At 48.4% G+C, this 14,847-nt stretch overlaps 2 protein-coding genes across 7 annotated transcripts in view; one reads left to right on the plus strand and one right to left on the minus strand.

The window, feature by feature from the left end:
* The window catches only part of sec24a (SEC24 homolog A, COPII coat complex component), a 15,865-nt gene continuing 1,018 nt past the window's right edge, over nt 1-14,847 (minus strand). Inside the window, exons 1-23 of one of the 6 annotated variants that reach the window (XM_089016290.1) lie at nt 14,324-14,647; nt 14,127-14,211; nt 9,042-9,533; nt 7,648-7,788; nt 7,038-7,082; nt 6,798-6,946; nt 6,377-6,570; nt 6,187-6,289; nt 5,987-6,113; nt 5,806-5,915; nt 5,614-5,726; nt 5,427-5,545; nt 4,861-4,916; nt 4,575-4,781; nt 4,369-4,492; nt 3,497-3,655; nt 3,238-3,411; nt 3,047-3,157; nt 2,419-2,594; nt 2,108-2,350; nt 1,950-2,042; nt 1,074-1,177; nt 1-987 (exon numbers count right to left, since the gene is read on the minus strand). In XM_089016290.1, the coding sequence (XP_088872416.1) occupies nt 873-987; nt 1,074-1,177; nt 1,950-2,042; nt 2,108-2,350; nt 2,419-2,594; nt 3,047-3,157; nt 3,238-3,411; nt 3,497-3,655; nt 4,369-4,492; nt 4,575-4,781; nt 4,861-4,916; nt 5,427-5,545; nt 5,614-5,726; nt 5,806-5,915; nt 5,987-6,113; nt 6,187-6,289; nt 6,377-6,570; nt 6,798-6,946; nt 7,038-7,082; nt 7,648-7,788; nt 9,042-9,533; nt 14,127-14,211; nt 14,324-14,461 (3,378 nt within the window). In that variant the 5' untranslated portion in view covers nt 14,462-14,647 and the 3' untranslated portion in view covers nt 1-872. Of the gene's footprint in view, nt 988-1,073; nt 1,178-1,949; nt 2,043-2,107; nt 2,351-2,418; nt 2,595-3,046; nt 3,158-3,237; nt 3,412-3,496; nt 3,656-4,368; nt 4,493-4,574; nt 4,782-4,860; nt 4,917-5,426; nt 5,546-5,613; nt 5,727-5,805; nt 5,916-5,986; nt 6,114-6,186; nt 6,290-6,376; nt 6,571-6,797; nt 6,947-7,037; nt 7,083-7,647; nt 7,792-9,041; nt 9,534-11,755; nt 12,089-14,126; nt 14,212-14,323; nt 14,648-14,847 lie in introns of those variants that run through there. The other 5 variants (XM_089016289.1, XM_089016291.1, XM_089016294.1 and 2 more) reach the window with 5 other exon arrangements.
* The window catches only part of sar1b (secretion associated, Ras related GTPase 1B), a 5,580-nt gene continuing 3,552 nt past the window's right edge, over nt 12,820-14,847 (plus strand). Inside the window, exons 1-2 of the mRNA XM_089016295.1 lie at nt 12,820-13,026; nt 14,763-14,838. Of these exons, the coding sequence (XP_088872421.1) occupies nt 14,781-14,838 (58 nt within the window). The 5' untranslated portion in view covers nt 12,820-13,026; nt 14,763-14,780. The remainder of the gene's footprint in view (nt 13,027-14,762; nt 14,839-14,847) is intronic.

Genomic DNA, 14,847 nt, shown 5'->3' on the forward strand with positions numbered 1-14,847 from the left:
TGACTTGAGTAAGCAAAGTATTTATTTTTTTTCTATCAGACAATTTAGATCCGATTGGTTTGTTTTCTGAATATGTTTATGCTTTTTATAATACTGTACATCAATTACAAACCAACTCACAGAGTGACTCATTCGTTGCACATATTTCAGACCCACTGCATTTAAAAAGCCCCAAACATTTTATGTCATTAACATATCACCTAAACTTTCATACTAAAAATGCATTAGCATCTCTCGGCCATAGATGTAATGCAATATTTTCAATACACGTGTATCAATAAGCATGATTAAAAGATCACAATGGCTTTCTGTTAGATCTTATGTTCATAAACCAAAAAAATAATATTCCTGTATTCTATTATATTAAAATATTTTACATATAATCTTGTTTTCAACAGGAGGCTTGGTATTAAAAGAGTTCCCGTTCAAGGCAATCAATGAATTTTAATTATATTGATAAGCTTATAAATTAAACAGGACACGGGTGGGGGGGGGGACCAAAATGGCCGCCTGATGCTTTCATTGCCATTTTCTGGCATTTGTTTGTCGCCACATAGAAAGACGGATTCTTCAAAGAAAGAAAAAAAAAAAAGCAATGAAAATACTTGATAACAGTCGGACATCTTTGTTAGCCTGCAAAACACGCACACGCATGATGGAGACGAAGAAACGCTCTGTGCTTTTGCCATCGACGAGCTCAGTTCTGAGCCATACCTCAACTTTGGACATTATTGTTCTATGAGAATAAAAACGGATACTTTCCCATCTTCTTCCATACATATAGTACACGCACGCACGCACGCATATGTACATCCACACATTTGTTTGTTGGATCACCCCCTAAAGGCTAAATCGAAAGTGTCGCTAAGGGCTCATTTGGAGATCTGCTGTTGCAGGTGAAGCAGGAACTCGTAGTAGGACAGCGCCGACTCGGTGCGGTCCTCAATCATGTTCTGCAGCAAGGCTCCTTTCAGCTGGCTCTCGTCCCTTGGAACAAAATATGAAAGAAAAAAAAAATTGGAAATATAAATAAAAGTAAAAGATGCTAGCGAAGGTTTGGCGCGGTTGCCCACCTGATGATGTGCAACGAGGGGAAAAATGGCCTCTTGTCCCTCAGCCAGCCCACAAAGGCTCGGGTCCGCTGAGACTCGGCAGTGTCCAGCTCGGGCAGAAAGTACTGACGCGGGGAACAAAAAGCATGTTTAGTCCCAGAAAGTGTAAGGCGAAAAGTGTGTATCCCAAAAATGTAATTTCTCATAGGAAACCATTAAAATGAGAATGATCCGTTCCCAGGTCCCCATAAAACATACTTTTCTACTAAATAAGCCTTAAAACTACACAAAATATACCTTATTTTGTGTAGTTAATTAAAGAAAAAAACTACTGTATAATAAAGTGGTTTTATTGATCTTTGATGTCGTTGCCTCTTGATGATATCCGAGTGAAGTTGCCGTGCTTTCTCTGCGATAATAACCTCACTCACACTGTCCCCTGCTAGCTGCTCGTCATTAATCCAAATCAACAGAAGTTTTTCAACCTCTTCTATTGCTTTGAGACTGTTGCTTAGACGACACGGAAACACCCTTAGCCACACGTAGCAACTTAGCGTACCACCAACGCACACCTCGTTGGTGTTTTTCGATGATCTCCTTCCTCTGCTCGACCGTCATTTTCTTTAACGTCTTCTTCGGCTTTACGCTAGCCTGCGGTGGGGTCTTTTTTGCTCCCGTAATAGCAAAAGTATGACACTCGATAACAAACCACGTCTGCACTCAAAGAAAACTAGTCGGCCAGCCACCGTGGCGCTGTGTGGTTTGATTCATCCGCCGAAAACTATTTCGTATGCCAAGATTATATTCTCGTGAATTTAACGTTCGTTAGCTAAAGCGTTAGCAAGCCGAGGTATCGGTGCATTTAAATGGGGAAGGGTAGAAAGAAACAAAAATTACCAGGTTGTCAGGCACGGCGGCGTAGCTGGGGACACCCAGAACTCGAGTGAGGAAGTCGGGGTTGCAATTGCGTCCGATCCACAGGTACATAATCTGGACGGAGACGAAAAAAACCCGACATTTGCTACGTTTTGCTCGGCTAAGACGTCAAGACGCACCGTTCCGGCATCCATGAGGAAGGCTGCCTCCCGGCTCAGCTTTTCCACGGACAGCTGGAGGACCCTCGGCTGAGGGACGGTCCGCTCGTTGACGTTCAGAGCGCCCTCGTCGCTCAGATCGTCGACGCGGTACAACGCCGGGTGGATCATCAGCATGGCGTAAACTAGCGGCTGGCACTTGAGCTGACACATGGCGGCCACGCGGTCGTCCAGCCTGGTGCTGGTCCCCGTCCGGAACGCTTTCTGCAAACCAAAACGCGGTTTTGTTTTGGGCCACGCGGCCGCCATTTCGGGTCGCGATGGCGGCGGACCTGCTTGAGCAGCGCCAGGATGTAAAGCGGGAAAAGTCGCAGGCAGGCCGGGGCCAGCAGGCCGGGCTGCTGGATGGTCAGCGCCGACTGGCGGTACGACGACAGCGAGTCGATGGCGGCGTTGGTCATGGCGTCGCGGGCGTCGCTCAGGCTGGCCGACACCGAGCGGTCCACCGCTGAAAAGGAGAGCGCGCCGTCACTCACGTATTGCGTCGGATTCCAGGGTGTCAAAGTCGAGGCCCGGGGGCCAAAGCTGGCCCGCGGCATCATTTTATTCGGCCCACGGAAGGAAATCAAGGATGTAAAGTGCCAGGATGCTTGCCTAGTCCGAACCAAAACGTCAAATTGCCGTATGTCAAGCACAATAACATGACTTCAGATTGGAGAGTTTTGAAAGGCGCTTAGAAATGAAATGGATTATTATTTAGTAAAAAAAAAAATCTGACTTATTTTGGTGTTCATCTGTTTTGAATTTTTGGTTCGGACTTTAGCCAGCATGCTTGTTTTACTCAAAATGACGTTTCGGGCCAGATTTGGCCCCCGGGCCTCGACTTGGACACCCGTGCACTAGAGCCAAACGTAAATGAACGAAATCTCCTCTTCGACAAAGATGGCGGCCGGTCCTCACCCATGCACGCCAGCAGGCCGGCCATGGCTTGAACGTCGGCGCCGGCAAAGATGTCCGACAAGGACTGGACCACCGGGAGGCACAAGGTGTGCACGCGGATCCGCCGCTCTCCTGTTCCAAGCGCAAATTCAAACATCGGGCTGTTCCTCAAGCACAGAAGAAGAAGGCAAGCTTTTGGGGCGACCCCTAACCTTTGCTGGAGGTGTAAAGGAGGGCGGCCTGGAAGGAGACCACCTGCATGTCGTCCAGGTTCTCCTCGATGGACATCTGCACGGCGTAGCCGGCGTCCGGGTTGACGTTGGGCAGCGACAGAAGGTCGGTGGAGCGCACAAAGAAGTTGCCGTGGAACGTGTGGATGGACAAACCTACGGGGATAACAAACAAACCACAAAAAAAACCACCAAAAGTAAGGCGGCCATTTTGTTTACGGACGCTGTGGCGTTGGCGTACCTTTGGTGCAGCGTATCCTCATGACGGCCTCAAAGCCGATCTTCCTGGTCAGGTATCTCTTCAGGTCCTTCTGGAAGCGCTCCACCTGGGCGGGGTTGTGCTGGTGGTGGTACGACGGGAAGTAGTAGATGCTCCCGGCGGAGTAGCGAGATATGCAGCCTGACAACAACAACAACAACAAAAAAACCAATCAGCTCACTGGACCAACTTGGATCGGATTGGATGAGCCTTTAATAGTCTGCCAATGAAGACTTGACATTTCGCAGCAGAAAAGTGATGATGAACAGAAGAGGAGAGAAAGGAAAGGAAGAAGTAGAAAAACAAAATACAGGAGCTGCTTTCCTGGAAAGGCAGCCACTCTCGCGGCGCCATCTTCAAGTCAAAACAACTAAATAACAAGACAGTCATTCAATCGTAAGCCTCATTTTCACCAGTGGATCAGAGACGTCGTGGGGTAATCTGCACGCCCGCTACAAGCTAAATGTTGAAAGCAAACATGAAGCTGCCGCATCCATTGACGAAAGACAATTTCTCACATCTCTTGTCCCGCGTCAATCCACTTCAATTCCAAGCCGCGGCCGGTATATATGCATTATATCGATTTGCTATCTATAAGATATCTATAAAATAGTTAGCTAGCTAGCTATCTATTATTATTTATTAGCTAGCTAACCTATCTATTTGAGTTATTCGGGGTTGAGTGAACGCTGGCGCGTGTGGCTAACTCCGCTCACCCACAGAAAAACTTCTCCTGTCCTGTGACCTTGAGAGTTTTGAAAGGTGCTTAGAAATGACATGGATTATTATTATTATTATTACTAATAAATAACGGTCAAACCAGGAAACGGGAATAAAAATGAGGGGTGGCTCACCGAGAGATGCCAAGTCACAGTACTGCGAGCTGAGCAGGAAGAGGTCCACGGCCACCTGCTGCCCCGAGCAGTCCAGCGCCAGCTTCTTGTAGAAATCCGTCGCTGGAGATAAGTGCTGGATGTCCTGCAGGGGACGGACGGACAACAACAACATGCGTGAGGATCCGCTGCCCGGTCCCTCCCCAGCCGCCGTCCCGACCGGTCACCTTGGCGGAGGCTCTTTGGTTGGGGTCCTCCCTGGACTGCAGCGCCCCCACGCCCAGATTGGGCAACTGCGTCTGGAAGACGGACAGGCGGCCGCCGGTGGGCGACAGCAGCTTGAAGGCGGCCCGCAGCGCCGAGCCCAGCGCCGACTGGGTCTCCATGGTCTTCTCGAATAAGGTGGGCAAGCTCTTGAGGAGATCCTGGACCAGCTGAAAGCAGGAGGCGTCGACACTTGAAAAGGAGATCCTGAGAAGGCGTTGGTTTGCGTGATACGAGCGCATTTCTCACCTCTTTGCTCTCGTTGAGGTTGACTAAAAGGCTGTCGGGTGTGGGTAAAAACATGTCTGCGGGACACACGAGGCAGAGAAACACCGTGAGGAACTCCAGAAACGACACCTCCTCGCTATTTGCAGCGATAGTCCTTCAGAGAATCACCCCAGAGGATAAAGAATAGAGACCAGCAAGCATTGCGCTAATCGCTCAACACCATTTGTGTTCAAATCATCCTGGGGATTTCAAATGCTATTTGTTAGCCTGAAGGTTAGCATTATGCTCAACAGGCTTTGCTTCCATTACGTCATTTGCAATTCGATTGGGACTCAAATGATCCGTGTAGTTCTTATATACAGGTAACATCCAAGTTACGACCAACGCAACTTATGACCACCCGTACTTACGGTCACGCACAGCAATCTACTGCGTGACTACACTCAATACAGTGCAGATAGTATTGGACACTGCTTTTTTTTCCCCTTCAACTTACGACCGTTTGACTTACAGCCGTTTTGTCGTAACTGGGATGTTACGTAATACCTGTATATAATATAAAAAGATGAAAATAAATCCAATAAAACCTTCGATGTCCGACACGATGAGCATCTGCGGTCGCGAGAGTCCCTCCTGCAGGTTGTAGAAATGAACGGTGCTGTCGAAGGTGACGAAGCCGATTTTGGTGCGCGCGTCTCCGGGGAGCCTTCGGCGGAAGCAAACGGGGCGGTCGGTATCGCAAGACGGGACAAAACGGCGGCGCCGCGGACTCACGCGTTGATGTTGTCCAGCAGCGACTGACAAAAGACTTTCAGGTAGCCCGTCTCCACCGCGTTGTGAGACACGTCCAGGACGAAGAGGTACGCGGCCGGCTGCGGCGGCCTCAGCTAAAAGGCGGCGGGGGAGAAACGTCAGCCGACTCAAGGAAAGTCACCCGACGACTTCGCTCGGCCAGAAAATGGCTACCATGTATTCTGAAGGAGCGATGAACTCGATGGTGGCGTTCTGCACTTCGGGTCGCTTGTGCGGTTCTCCGTAAGATCGACTGACGAGGTTGTACATGAACTCCTCTGGAACTTGACGCGCACAAGCAAGATACCGAGGTCATCCATGGATTTGCCGCATTTGCCGCATTTGCTTTCCTTACCGTCGTTGACCCGGTAGCACAGGTTGCACTTCCACCTCCTCTGGTCCAGGAAGGACACGAAGGGGTTGATGTACGTTCGGCACGAGCGACACCTGACGATGGCGCTGGGCGTCACCACGGGGAGACCCTGGAAAACAAACGAGCGGCGCCAATGAGCGGCGCCGACGGGCGGCGCCGACGGGCGACGGCGCGGTCCTCACGGAAAGGTCCTTGAAGGGGTGCAGCAGAAGGCCCAGCGGCATCTTGGCTTTGTTGAGCAGCGACTGCGTCTGCGGGATGCTGGTCAGCGTGCAGCGAAAGACCCTTTGGGGGCAGAGACGGCGGCGAGGCGAGGGCGGGCGGGCGTTAGGCGGGGGTGCGACGGCGTTGCGCAGCCTCCGGCGTGCTTACTCGGGGTCGCAGTTGATCCTCTGCAGGTCTCGGGGCAGGCAGGGGACGGGGGCGGCCGGCGGGCCCGGGGGCAGCAGGTTGCGCTCCTGCAGCAGGTTGACCACCCGCAGGCTCTCGGGGGGGCCGGACTGAAGGCTCATGGCCGCCAGGGACGGGCTGAGCTGAGCGTGGCCGGGTCCGGGTCCTGGTCCCGCCTGCGGGGGACGGCAAAACGCCGTTCGCTCAACCCGTCGTTATTTGGGCCGCTTTGGCTTTACTCTAACTAGCTGGCTGGCTACCTAGATAGCTATCTATTAGTTATGTATGAGCTAGCTTTCTATCTATTTGAGTTACTTCCGGGTTGAGTGAACGATGGTGCGTGTGGCTGCCACTGATCACCCACAGAAAAACATATCTTGTGACCTTGAGCGCAACTCGTCACCTGATGGTACGGCCGAGGCGCTTGACCGTAAAGCTGCGCGGCGGCGGTCGGCGGGGCGCCGCGGGGGGCCGCCTGCTGCTGGTACCCGGGCGGAAGGGAAGGGTAGTGACCCAAGTGGTGACCCGGCGGGACAGGCTGAGGTGGGCCGGCTGGGAAATGGACAAAAAATATATAGTATTTTGAAAAACCTCACGTGAACAAACAGAAGACAGTGGCCATTTTGTGTTGCCACGCACGTACCCAGTTTTCCGTCCGCGTGATTGGCGGCGACGCCAGCCGGCTTTCCTATTCGGGAAGGAACACCAAAGACGTTTGAACTCTCGTCACTTGACCAACGTCACCGCGAAAAGAATAAAAAAGGCGGCAGACACGTTGTCTTTTCGCGATTGCACCCGATGCCAAGGCAGTATTTAAAGCTCCACGACAATCAGCCGGCTCGACTGGATTGACTTTTTAAATTGTCTGTAAAATTTGCATTCAAACTTTTCCAGCCTCGGGCGTGCATTTGCATATTTTTAGTACTTCCTGTTTTTTTTTTCTTTGCTGGCGTGCTTACAGATTTTGAGGCACTTTCAGCACTTGGCTAGCTACATTAGCGCAAATGAGTTTGCTGGCTTGTCAACGCACTGACGCCAGATCGGTTTTCCCGAAATAACAAGACACGCTAACGGCCGGATTGAGCCACACCTGAAGGTTCAATTTCCGCCTCCCGACCGTCGGGCTCAGCGAGGGGCAAAGTGTTGCCGCCCCCCCACTGAGCTGGCATGTACAATAAAAAGTAAAAAGACAAAAGCTGTGTAAAAACAAGACGTTTTATCGAGTCGGGAGGCGAAAAACATGAACGGCATACCGTCAGCGTTTGCGAGCGGAGGCGGGGTATTGGCCATCGGGGGTCCGGCGGGTTTCATGGTGGGTGGCGGCGGCCCGTAGGGAGCTTGGTTTGAAGGGTACGGCCGTGAGGATGCCGGGTTCACCGGCTGAGAAGCGGCAGCTGCTGGTGGAGAGAGAGAGAGAGAAATCATCGCATGAATAGCTAGCTAGAAAGCTAGAGAGCTAGCTAAAAAGCTAGATAGTGAACTCGATAGCTAGACGGCGAGCTAGAAAGCTAGCAAGAAAACTGGCTAGATAGCGAGCTAGCTAGCAAACTAGAGAGGTAGTTGAGCTAGAAAGCTAGGTATCAAAATAACTAGCTAGAAAATGACATAGATAGCTAGATAGCGAGCTAGCTAGCAAACTAGATAGGTAGATAATGAGCTAGAAAGCTAGATAGATAGCTAGATAGTGAGCTAGCAGACTAGATAGACAGGTAATGAGATAGAAATCTAGATAGCTAAACAACAAGCTAGAAAGCTAGATAGCAAGCAAGAAAGCTAGATAGGTATTAAGAAAACTAGATAGATAGCTACATAGCGAGATAGCTAGCAAACTTGAAAGGTAGATAATGAGCTAGAACGCTAGATAATTAAATAACTAGCTAGAAAGCTAGATAGCTAGAAAGCGAGCTAGCTAGCAAAGTAGATAGGTAGATGATCATCTAGAAAGCTAGATGGCTAAATAACTAGTTAGAAAGCTAGCTATAAAGCTAAATAGCTCGCTAAAAAGTTAGATAGCTCATTAGATATCTCGATAAACAAACTGAAACTTGTCATTATTTTAGCGTTCTTTTGTTGCTTTGCGAAGGGGAAAAAAATGTCAACAACAACAGATGAAGTGGATATCCATCGCCTGAAACGATGATTTTCCCTCCATTTTATTTATTTTTGGGTCATATCGACTTCCTGTCAACGTGTGCCACTGAACTTTGGACTTAGAACGCATGCGTGTGAACTCGTTGAAGGCTCGATTAGGGTCCAAGGTCCTCCCTCCAACTTATCAACACCCAAAGATACTTGCTCCGACACAAGTAACTTTGATTCAAAGCAAATGCCATCTAGGTCGACATTTGGGCATTTTTATTTTCACTCATTCACTGCCAAACCATGCTGCAGTGCCAGGGTTTTTGTCATTGTCACTCAAATTGCATGGAGTTTTAGGACGACATCAACATTCAATGCGGCGTTAGAAACCTTACACTGTCTTCTTTCATCAGAAAAAAAAAAAACAGTTAATTCCCAAGTGATATGGGTCTGGAGTTATCTGAGCTTGAAATGGGGGTGGATGTGCAAAATACAACACAATACATATTGATTTATATAGTGCTGAGGCTGTAACAAAGCGCGAACAGGGACATTTTGATGTTCTTACCTGGCCGGGCGTAGCTTTGTAGCGAGGCGGGAGGTTGGACCGCGTTATGGGTCACGGAGGGCGAAGGCGCCGAGCCGTAAGGCGCTGGCGGGCTCACGTGATTGGTCGCCGAGCCCCCGGGCGGCGGCGCGTTCACAGCGGCGGGGGCCGGCGCCGAGTTGTACTGCCACCCCGGAACCTGCTGCGGATGTTGGGCGTTCGGGCAGTAGCCGGCGGAGTGGGGAGGGGTTCGGGGCGCCGGGACGCTCGGAGGCGGTCGGGGAAGGTGAGGTTGGTCGGGCGGGGCTGGATAGGACGAGGGCGGCGGGCCGGATTGAAAGGAGCTGACTGGAGGGATGTGCCGGTATGGCCCGGAAGGAAAGAGTCCGGGACCAGGGGCCGGTCCGGGGGGAAGGGGCCCCGCGGCCTTGGCCTGGTTGTAGCTGGCTTGGTGCGTCATGCCGTAATTGACCGCCGGGAGCTGCTGGACACCAACTGGATTCTGTGAAGGACCTGAAAACCAGTCACAAAATTAGCAAGAACCTCGAAGGCAAGGAGGCTAGGAGACCATCCACGTCAAGGACAAGGTAGCATTCCTGCCACTTCAATGGAAAATGAATAAAGATTAGACAGAACAACAAGTTATCCTATTCAAAAGTGCCACGCTTAGTCCAAGAGGCCCACAACGAAAGCTCAGACAAGCTGGGGTCAATCGGAGGTGAACACACACAGCCTATTAAGCCGTCATCTTCATGTAGGAGATCTGGGGAAACTCCTTGATCACCGAAGCAATTTACGACTTGAAACTCCTTCACAGGAAGAGCTCATTAGCCAGGTTACAAATTTGTCAGTTCATGGAAGAGACATCCAATTAAAATGTCGATGTTGTACTGTTTATCGCTGTTGGTGCTTGGGACGCCCAGGAATCAAGAAAAATATGTTTTATTGATTTATCACTTAAATTTGCACATACTCTCAATAAATAGCTTGGCAGAGGGCTGCAGAATTTAGGCGTTGGTCATGAGGTTAAAATCTTAAAATAGAAGCTTTGAAAGGGGAGTCAAAGAAGCGACTTTGATCAAACAGCAAAAGCCTTCTCGAAATCGTCACGGTGGGGTGAGGTTTAATTTGGATCGCGCTTGCAACACACATCTGAGATAGTTACCACATAGGCTTAGTTATGCTGATGAGACGATACCAGGGCAAATGGGGCAATCGGGCCAGTCAGGACAATAGAAGTAATCAGTGTGGCCTCAGGGAATAGTCCTCTGCTCCCCCCAACCTTAGAGCAGGGACCTATCAGAGCAGAGGTTTGGCACCTCTGGACAGTAGGGCCAGCAAAATTTTAGTTCGCTGACAAAGCCTCTCGGATGAGAAGTGAAACGTCCGACACCTTCAAAGAAGTACAGGTGACGATTTTCATCGATGGACCCCTCCTGTACGACTGTGAGCAAACACAACATACGCAATAAACACAACATAATTTGAAAGTTATTGACTGTCTCCTTTTTGTTTTCGACAAACCCCCGAGTCTGCTCACTCGTACCAAACACCCCGAGGCGGCCAAATACGCCACCACGGGATGCATTATTTGATTTTCGCATCTACTTGACAGTTAAATAACACATGAACAAAAAAGGGCCGTTTGCAGCTAGCATCTGAACGGCGTGAGCAAACAAAACGCACAAACACGCCGGTTGGATTGTGAGCGCTAGTTTAAGAGTGAACAGACCTGACCGACAATAACAAGCAAGCTACTGTAACCCGGTGACCAATCAAGTGCTAGCGTACCTGTACCTGGATACTGGCTACCTTCATCTGTTGTAGATTTGCTGACGCTTAAAAAAAGCAGATACGAAGATTTGCAGATGGGACTAGTCGAAAAAGTCAAGCTGTCCTTCGGTTCGAAATGCATTTCTGACCCAGACAGACTTAAATTCACATTAAATGTTTTTAAAATTTGGTTTTGAGAGGCACCCCTGCACACAAAGAAAAAGTATCACGTTGAGGAAAAGGATCAAGTCACATGTGCCACATTGACAGTGAGAAGTAGGGCACACAAAAATGACATGAAGCAAGTTGGAACGCTACTACTAATAATGTAATCATCCGGTTGTCCTAATGACAACAGGGCGCGGATATTAAGGCACTAAAGACTTTGGATTGGATGTAGTTTATAAATGAAATGTATTATTATTATTATTATTATTGGTCTCGCAGCGGCGAAATTGACATTTCACAGCAGCAAAGTTCGGAAAGAAAGAAAGAAGAAAAACAAAATACAGGACCTGCTGGCGCCATCTTGAAGTAAAAAAACAACTAAACTAAATAAAATGACAACACAAGAAGCTCGAGAACATATGACGAAGTGGTTCATTGAATCAAAACATCGATGAGAAGGTTTCTTCAGCCGTCATCTGTACAAAAGTGACGTATTGAATCAAAACGTAACCGCTCACCATCGGTGACGGAAATAAGACTCATTTGTTCAACCAAGTTCAATTTTTAAGCCACAAAGTTAACATCGAGATGACTTGGCGTCACACACAAGCGTTTATTTAGCTAGTAGCTCGAACTTTGGGACAGTTGACTCGACGGTCTTTGACGAACTTACGACGGCGTTCTTTTTCTTTTTCTTCCCCACCTCCCTCCGTTTTTAAGACGAATCGACGAGCTAACTATTAGCAAAGGTTTCACGGGCAAACAAGTGAGCGGCTTTCGCTTCGAGCCTTTACCGTTAGCGTACGGCTGCCCGGTCCCATTCTGGCCGTTGAAGCCCGCCGTTGACATCTTGAAAACGCTCAGCCGGTTCCGATTGGGAGCGGTTAGCTTGGGGGAGCGATTAGCCTCTTCTTCTTCGTTTAGCCAACTACTTGAGGAACGAGTTATGGAACAAACGTCAACTTCCGGGTGTCCCTGGTTTTTCCGCCTTGTAATTTTTTTTACCGTCTGACTTGTTGGCAAGATCACACCGCCATGGCTGCGGGACGAAAAGCCCCCCCTTGGCAAGTGACGCTACGGCTAAAGGCCTCAACCAGAGCAGTCGTGTACTAACCGGAAATTGGGATCACCCAAGAAGGATCAACTTCCAAATTGTCGAGCATGCGCAGTGTGTACACGTGGCATTTCCGGCCGTGCTCTCCATTTTTGCGGTCGACGAAAAACAAGTGCCGTCGATCCAAATTATCTTTCGTCGATGAGTTTTTTTTTTTTTTTTGCTTACAGGTGTAACTAACATAGTCTCAAAAAGTTTCTTAAAAGTCATTACCGGGGGCGATAATCGCATAAAACGAGATCCGGTGCATATGTGAACATGCTACAGGTGGTGCTTTCTCAGTGGTTTGTTGATTTGCTTTGGGGGTTTGTTGCGCAGTCAAACAATTCCGCCATAGTTTTCCGCAAACAAAAAGAATCAACAAACGCCCATATGACAATATTGATTGTATTTCGACTTAGCCTGTGCGTCACATGTTTATAATTCGGTAAAATACGATCACGTGAGAATTAACGGAAGTAAAGAGGGTAGATAACATGGTGCCCGGTGCGGCATTCAAATAGTTCCGCCTGAGTAACGGAAGTTCCGGCAGCCGAACAATACACGCGCATTGTATGGTTACTGTTTCTTTAGATCGAAACGATCCTGTTTGATTGACTTTGAGTGATTGATTGTGTTTTGGGGATTTTTACTGGTCAACCCGACAAGTTTTTTTCAACAACAGCTGTTCAACGCGATTGATCGTATAATCACTAGATGGCAGTAGTGCGGTACAATAGATTGCAAATCGCCATTCGACCTGAAGACGAGGTAGAAACTGAAGAAGCCATTGCGGTGTCGTGGCTCGCTTAACAACACAGGGGGAAAAACGGGGTAGACAGGCAAGCAAGCGACCGAAAGAGCGAGCTGGCTGTCAGCTGGATCACTTCATATTTTTCCCCACCCGGAGTCACATTCACATGAGCAGACGAGTCAACGCATTCGCTCGACGAATCCACGCGTGAAGATCGAGTGAGTTTCCCGGCGGATGACGCCCACGTAATCGGCCGTCTTCAGGCGAAACGTTCGCCATCGCGGTCGCGACTCATGCTAGGCTAATAATGCTAACGTCAACTTGGGCTAACTTGGCTCTTTTTTTATCCGACCGCTACGAGTCGAGAAATATAGAATGTTGTTCTAAAATGATATTTTTTGTGGTTCGTCTTAGTGTTTTTTTTGTGTTGTGTTACCGTGATGCGAACGAGTTTTTTGGGGCTTGTCGATGCGACGGCGACGTTCGGAGAAAATGACACGTATCTAGTAGCTTCCTGCTAGCTCAATTGAAAGCCGCTAGCATCGAGCGTAAAGTGTCTATATTTTGGTACATACTATCTTGTTCGCTTTTCTATATTTAACAATAATTATTTTAAAACATAATTATCGCTGGGATTAAATAAGAAAACTAAACTAGTCACGCTTTGGTTATCTTCAGACAACTGTTTGAAGATGAAGTGCATCTTCCTTCCCAATAGTTCGCTGCGTTTTATTTTCTAAATGTATTTATGACGTTACCTGTGTCAGCGAAATTCATCGATCTGATTACCTTCCCGACCACGAGAAGAAACTTGGGGGGGGGGGGGACAAAAAACATTTGTTGAGCATTGTAATAAGAATAATCAAAAATACTCCTCGTCCACGGTGTAAAACCGACTTCCGGTCTCTTGTGTGGCATTAGTCCCATCGTTACAATAAATGTTTATACTTTCAGTATAAAACAACAAGATTGGGATCAACCCAGGAAGTGATGTATTAAAACGAGGCCTGAAACTTGATGGATGAGGCAATCATTTGATTGAACAAACATGAGCAGCATTGGACTGCCTGAGGTCATGCACCCAGTCGCCGGCGCCCATGTCACTCACCTCTCTCCATTTATAAAACTGACTCAAAAGTCACAAAGTAGCCCAATTGATAATAAAGTAGATACAAACAATACATGTGATTGACATCTGGCCTTGCGTTGAACAGGCGGCGTCACATCAGAAGCTGCTGATGAGTCATTGACGACATTTTTTATGTGCTTAATCAGTAAATTCATCCAATAAAAGCCATTGATCTAGTGGTCCACTCACCCGAATACGCTACGGACTGAAAGTTAGAATGACCTGTCCAGGGCGTCCGTCGTCTCCCAGCAGGCTCGGCATTCTCTAAGCTCACCTATGAGTGTAAAACAAAGCATTCAAAGTCAAAAGGATGGAAATCAATCAATCAATCAATCAATCCACCGGCACGGTCCGCATATTTGCTCCGCTGGTCTGTCCGTGCGTACGTTATGTCTCACCAAAGCGCCTTTTGTGCTCACGGAGGGAGTACTTGCGCGACAACATTCCGCCGCTCGGAAGCGCAACATGGCCCTGATTACACCCAATTGTGTATTTTGCCTTTCTTTTAATGAAAGAAAAAACATCAAACCGGGAGGCACGTGTGAAAGGGGTTACGCATAGTTCATTGCGTGTCGTTTGTAAACTTGGATAATGTGTTCGTCGGGTGACGTGTAACTCAGCTCAAGTCAATGTGCTAGCAACCTTTGGATCTGTTACACTTTAGACCCGGAGACGTTGCGTCGTTAGCGGTAGCGGGGGAGTTAGCGGTGATTGACAACTGGGTTTTTTTTTTTTTTTGGGGGTGGTGGGCAAGTACATTTTGTCAATGGCCTTTTTTTCTGCCTTTGTTCTGAATTAATTGTCATCTGTGCTTCATTTTGATAGGATTGAACAGCTCCCGATATGTCATTCATATTTGATTGGATTTATAGCGGGTTCAATAGCGTACTACAGTTTCTAGGTGAGTATG

The sequence above is a fragment of the Hippocampus bargibanti genome, linkage group LG16 (assembly GCF_051943395.1).
Source record: "Hippocampus bargibanti isolate YZ-2025 linkage group LG16, ASM5194339v1, whole genome shotgun sequence".
NCBI lineage: Eukaryota > Metazoa > Chordata > Actinopteri > Syngnathiformes > Syngnathidae > Hippocampus > Hippocampus bargibanti.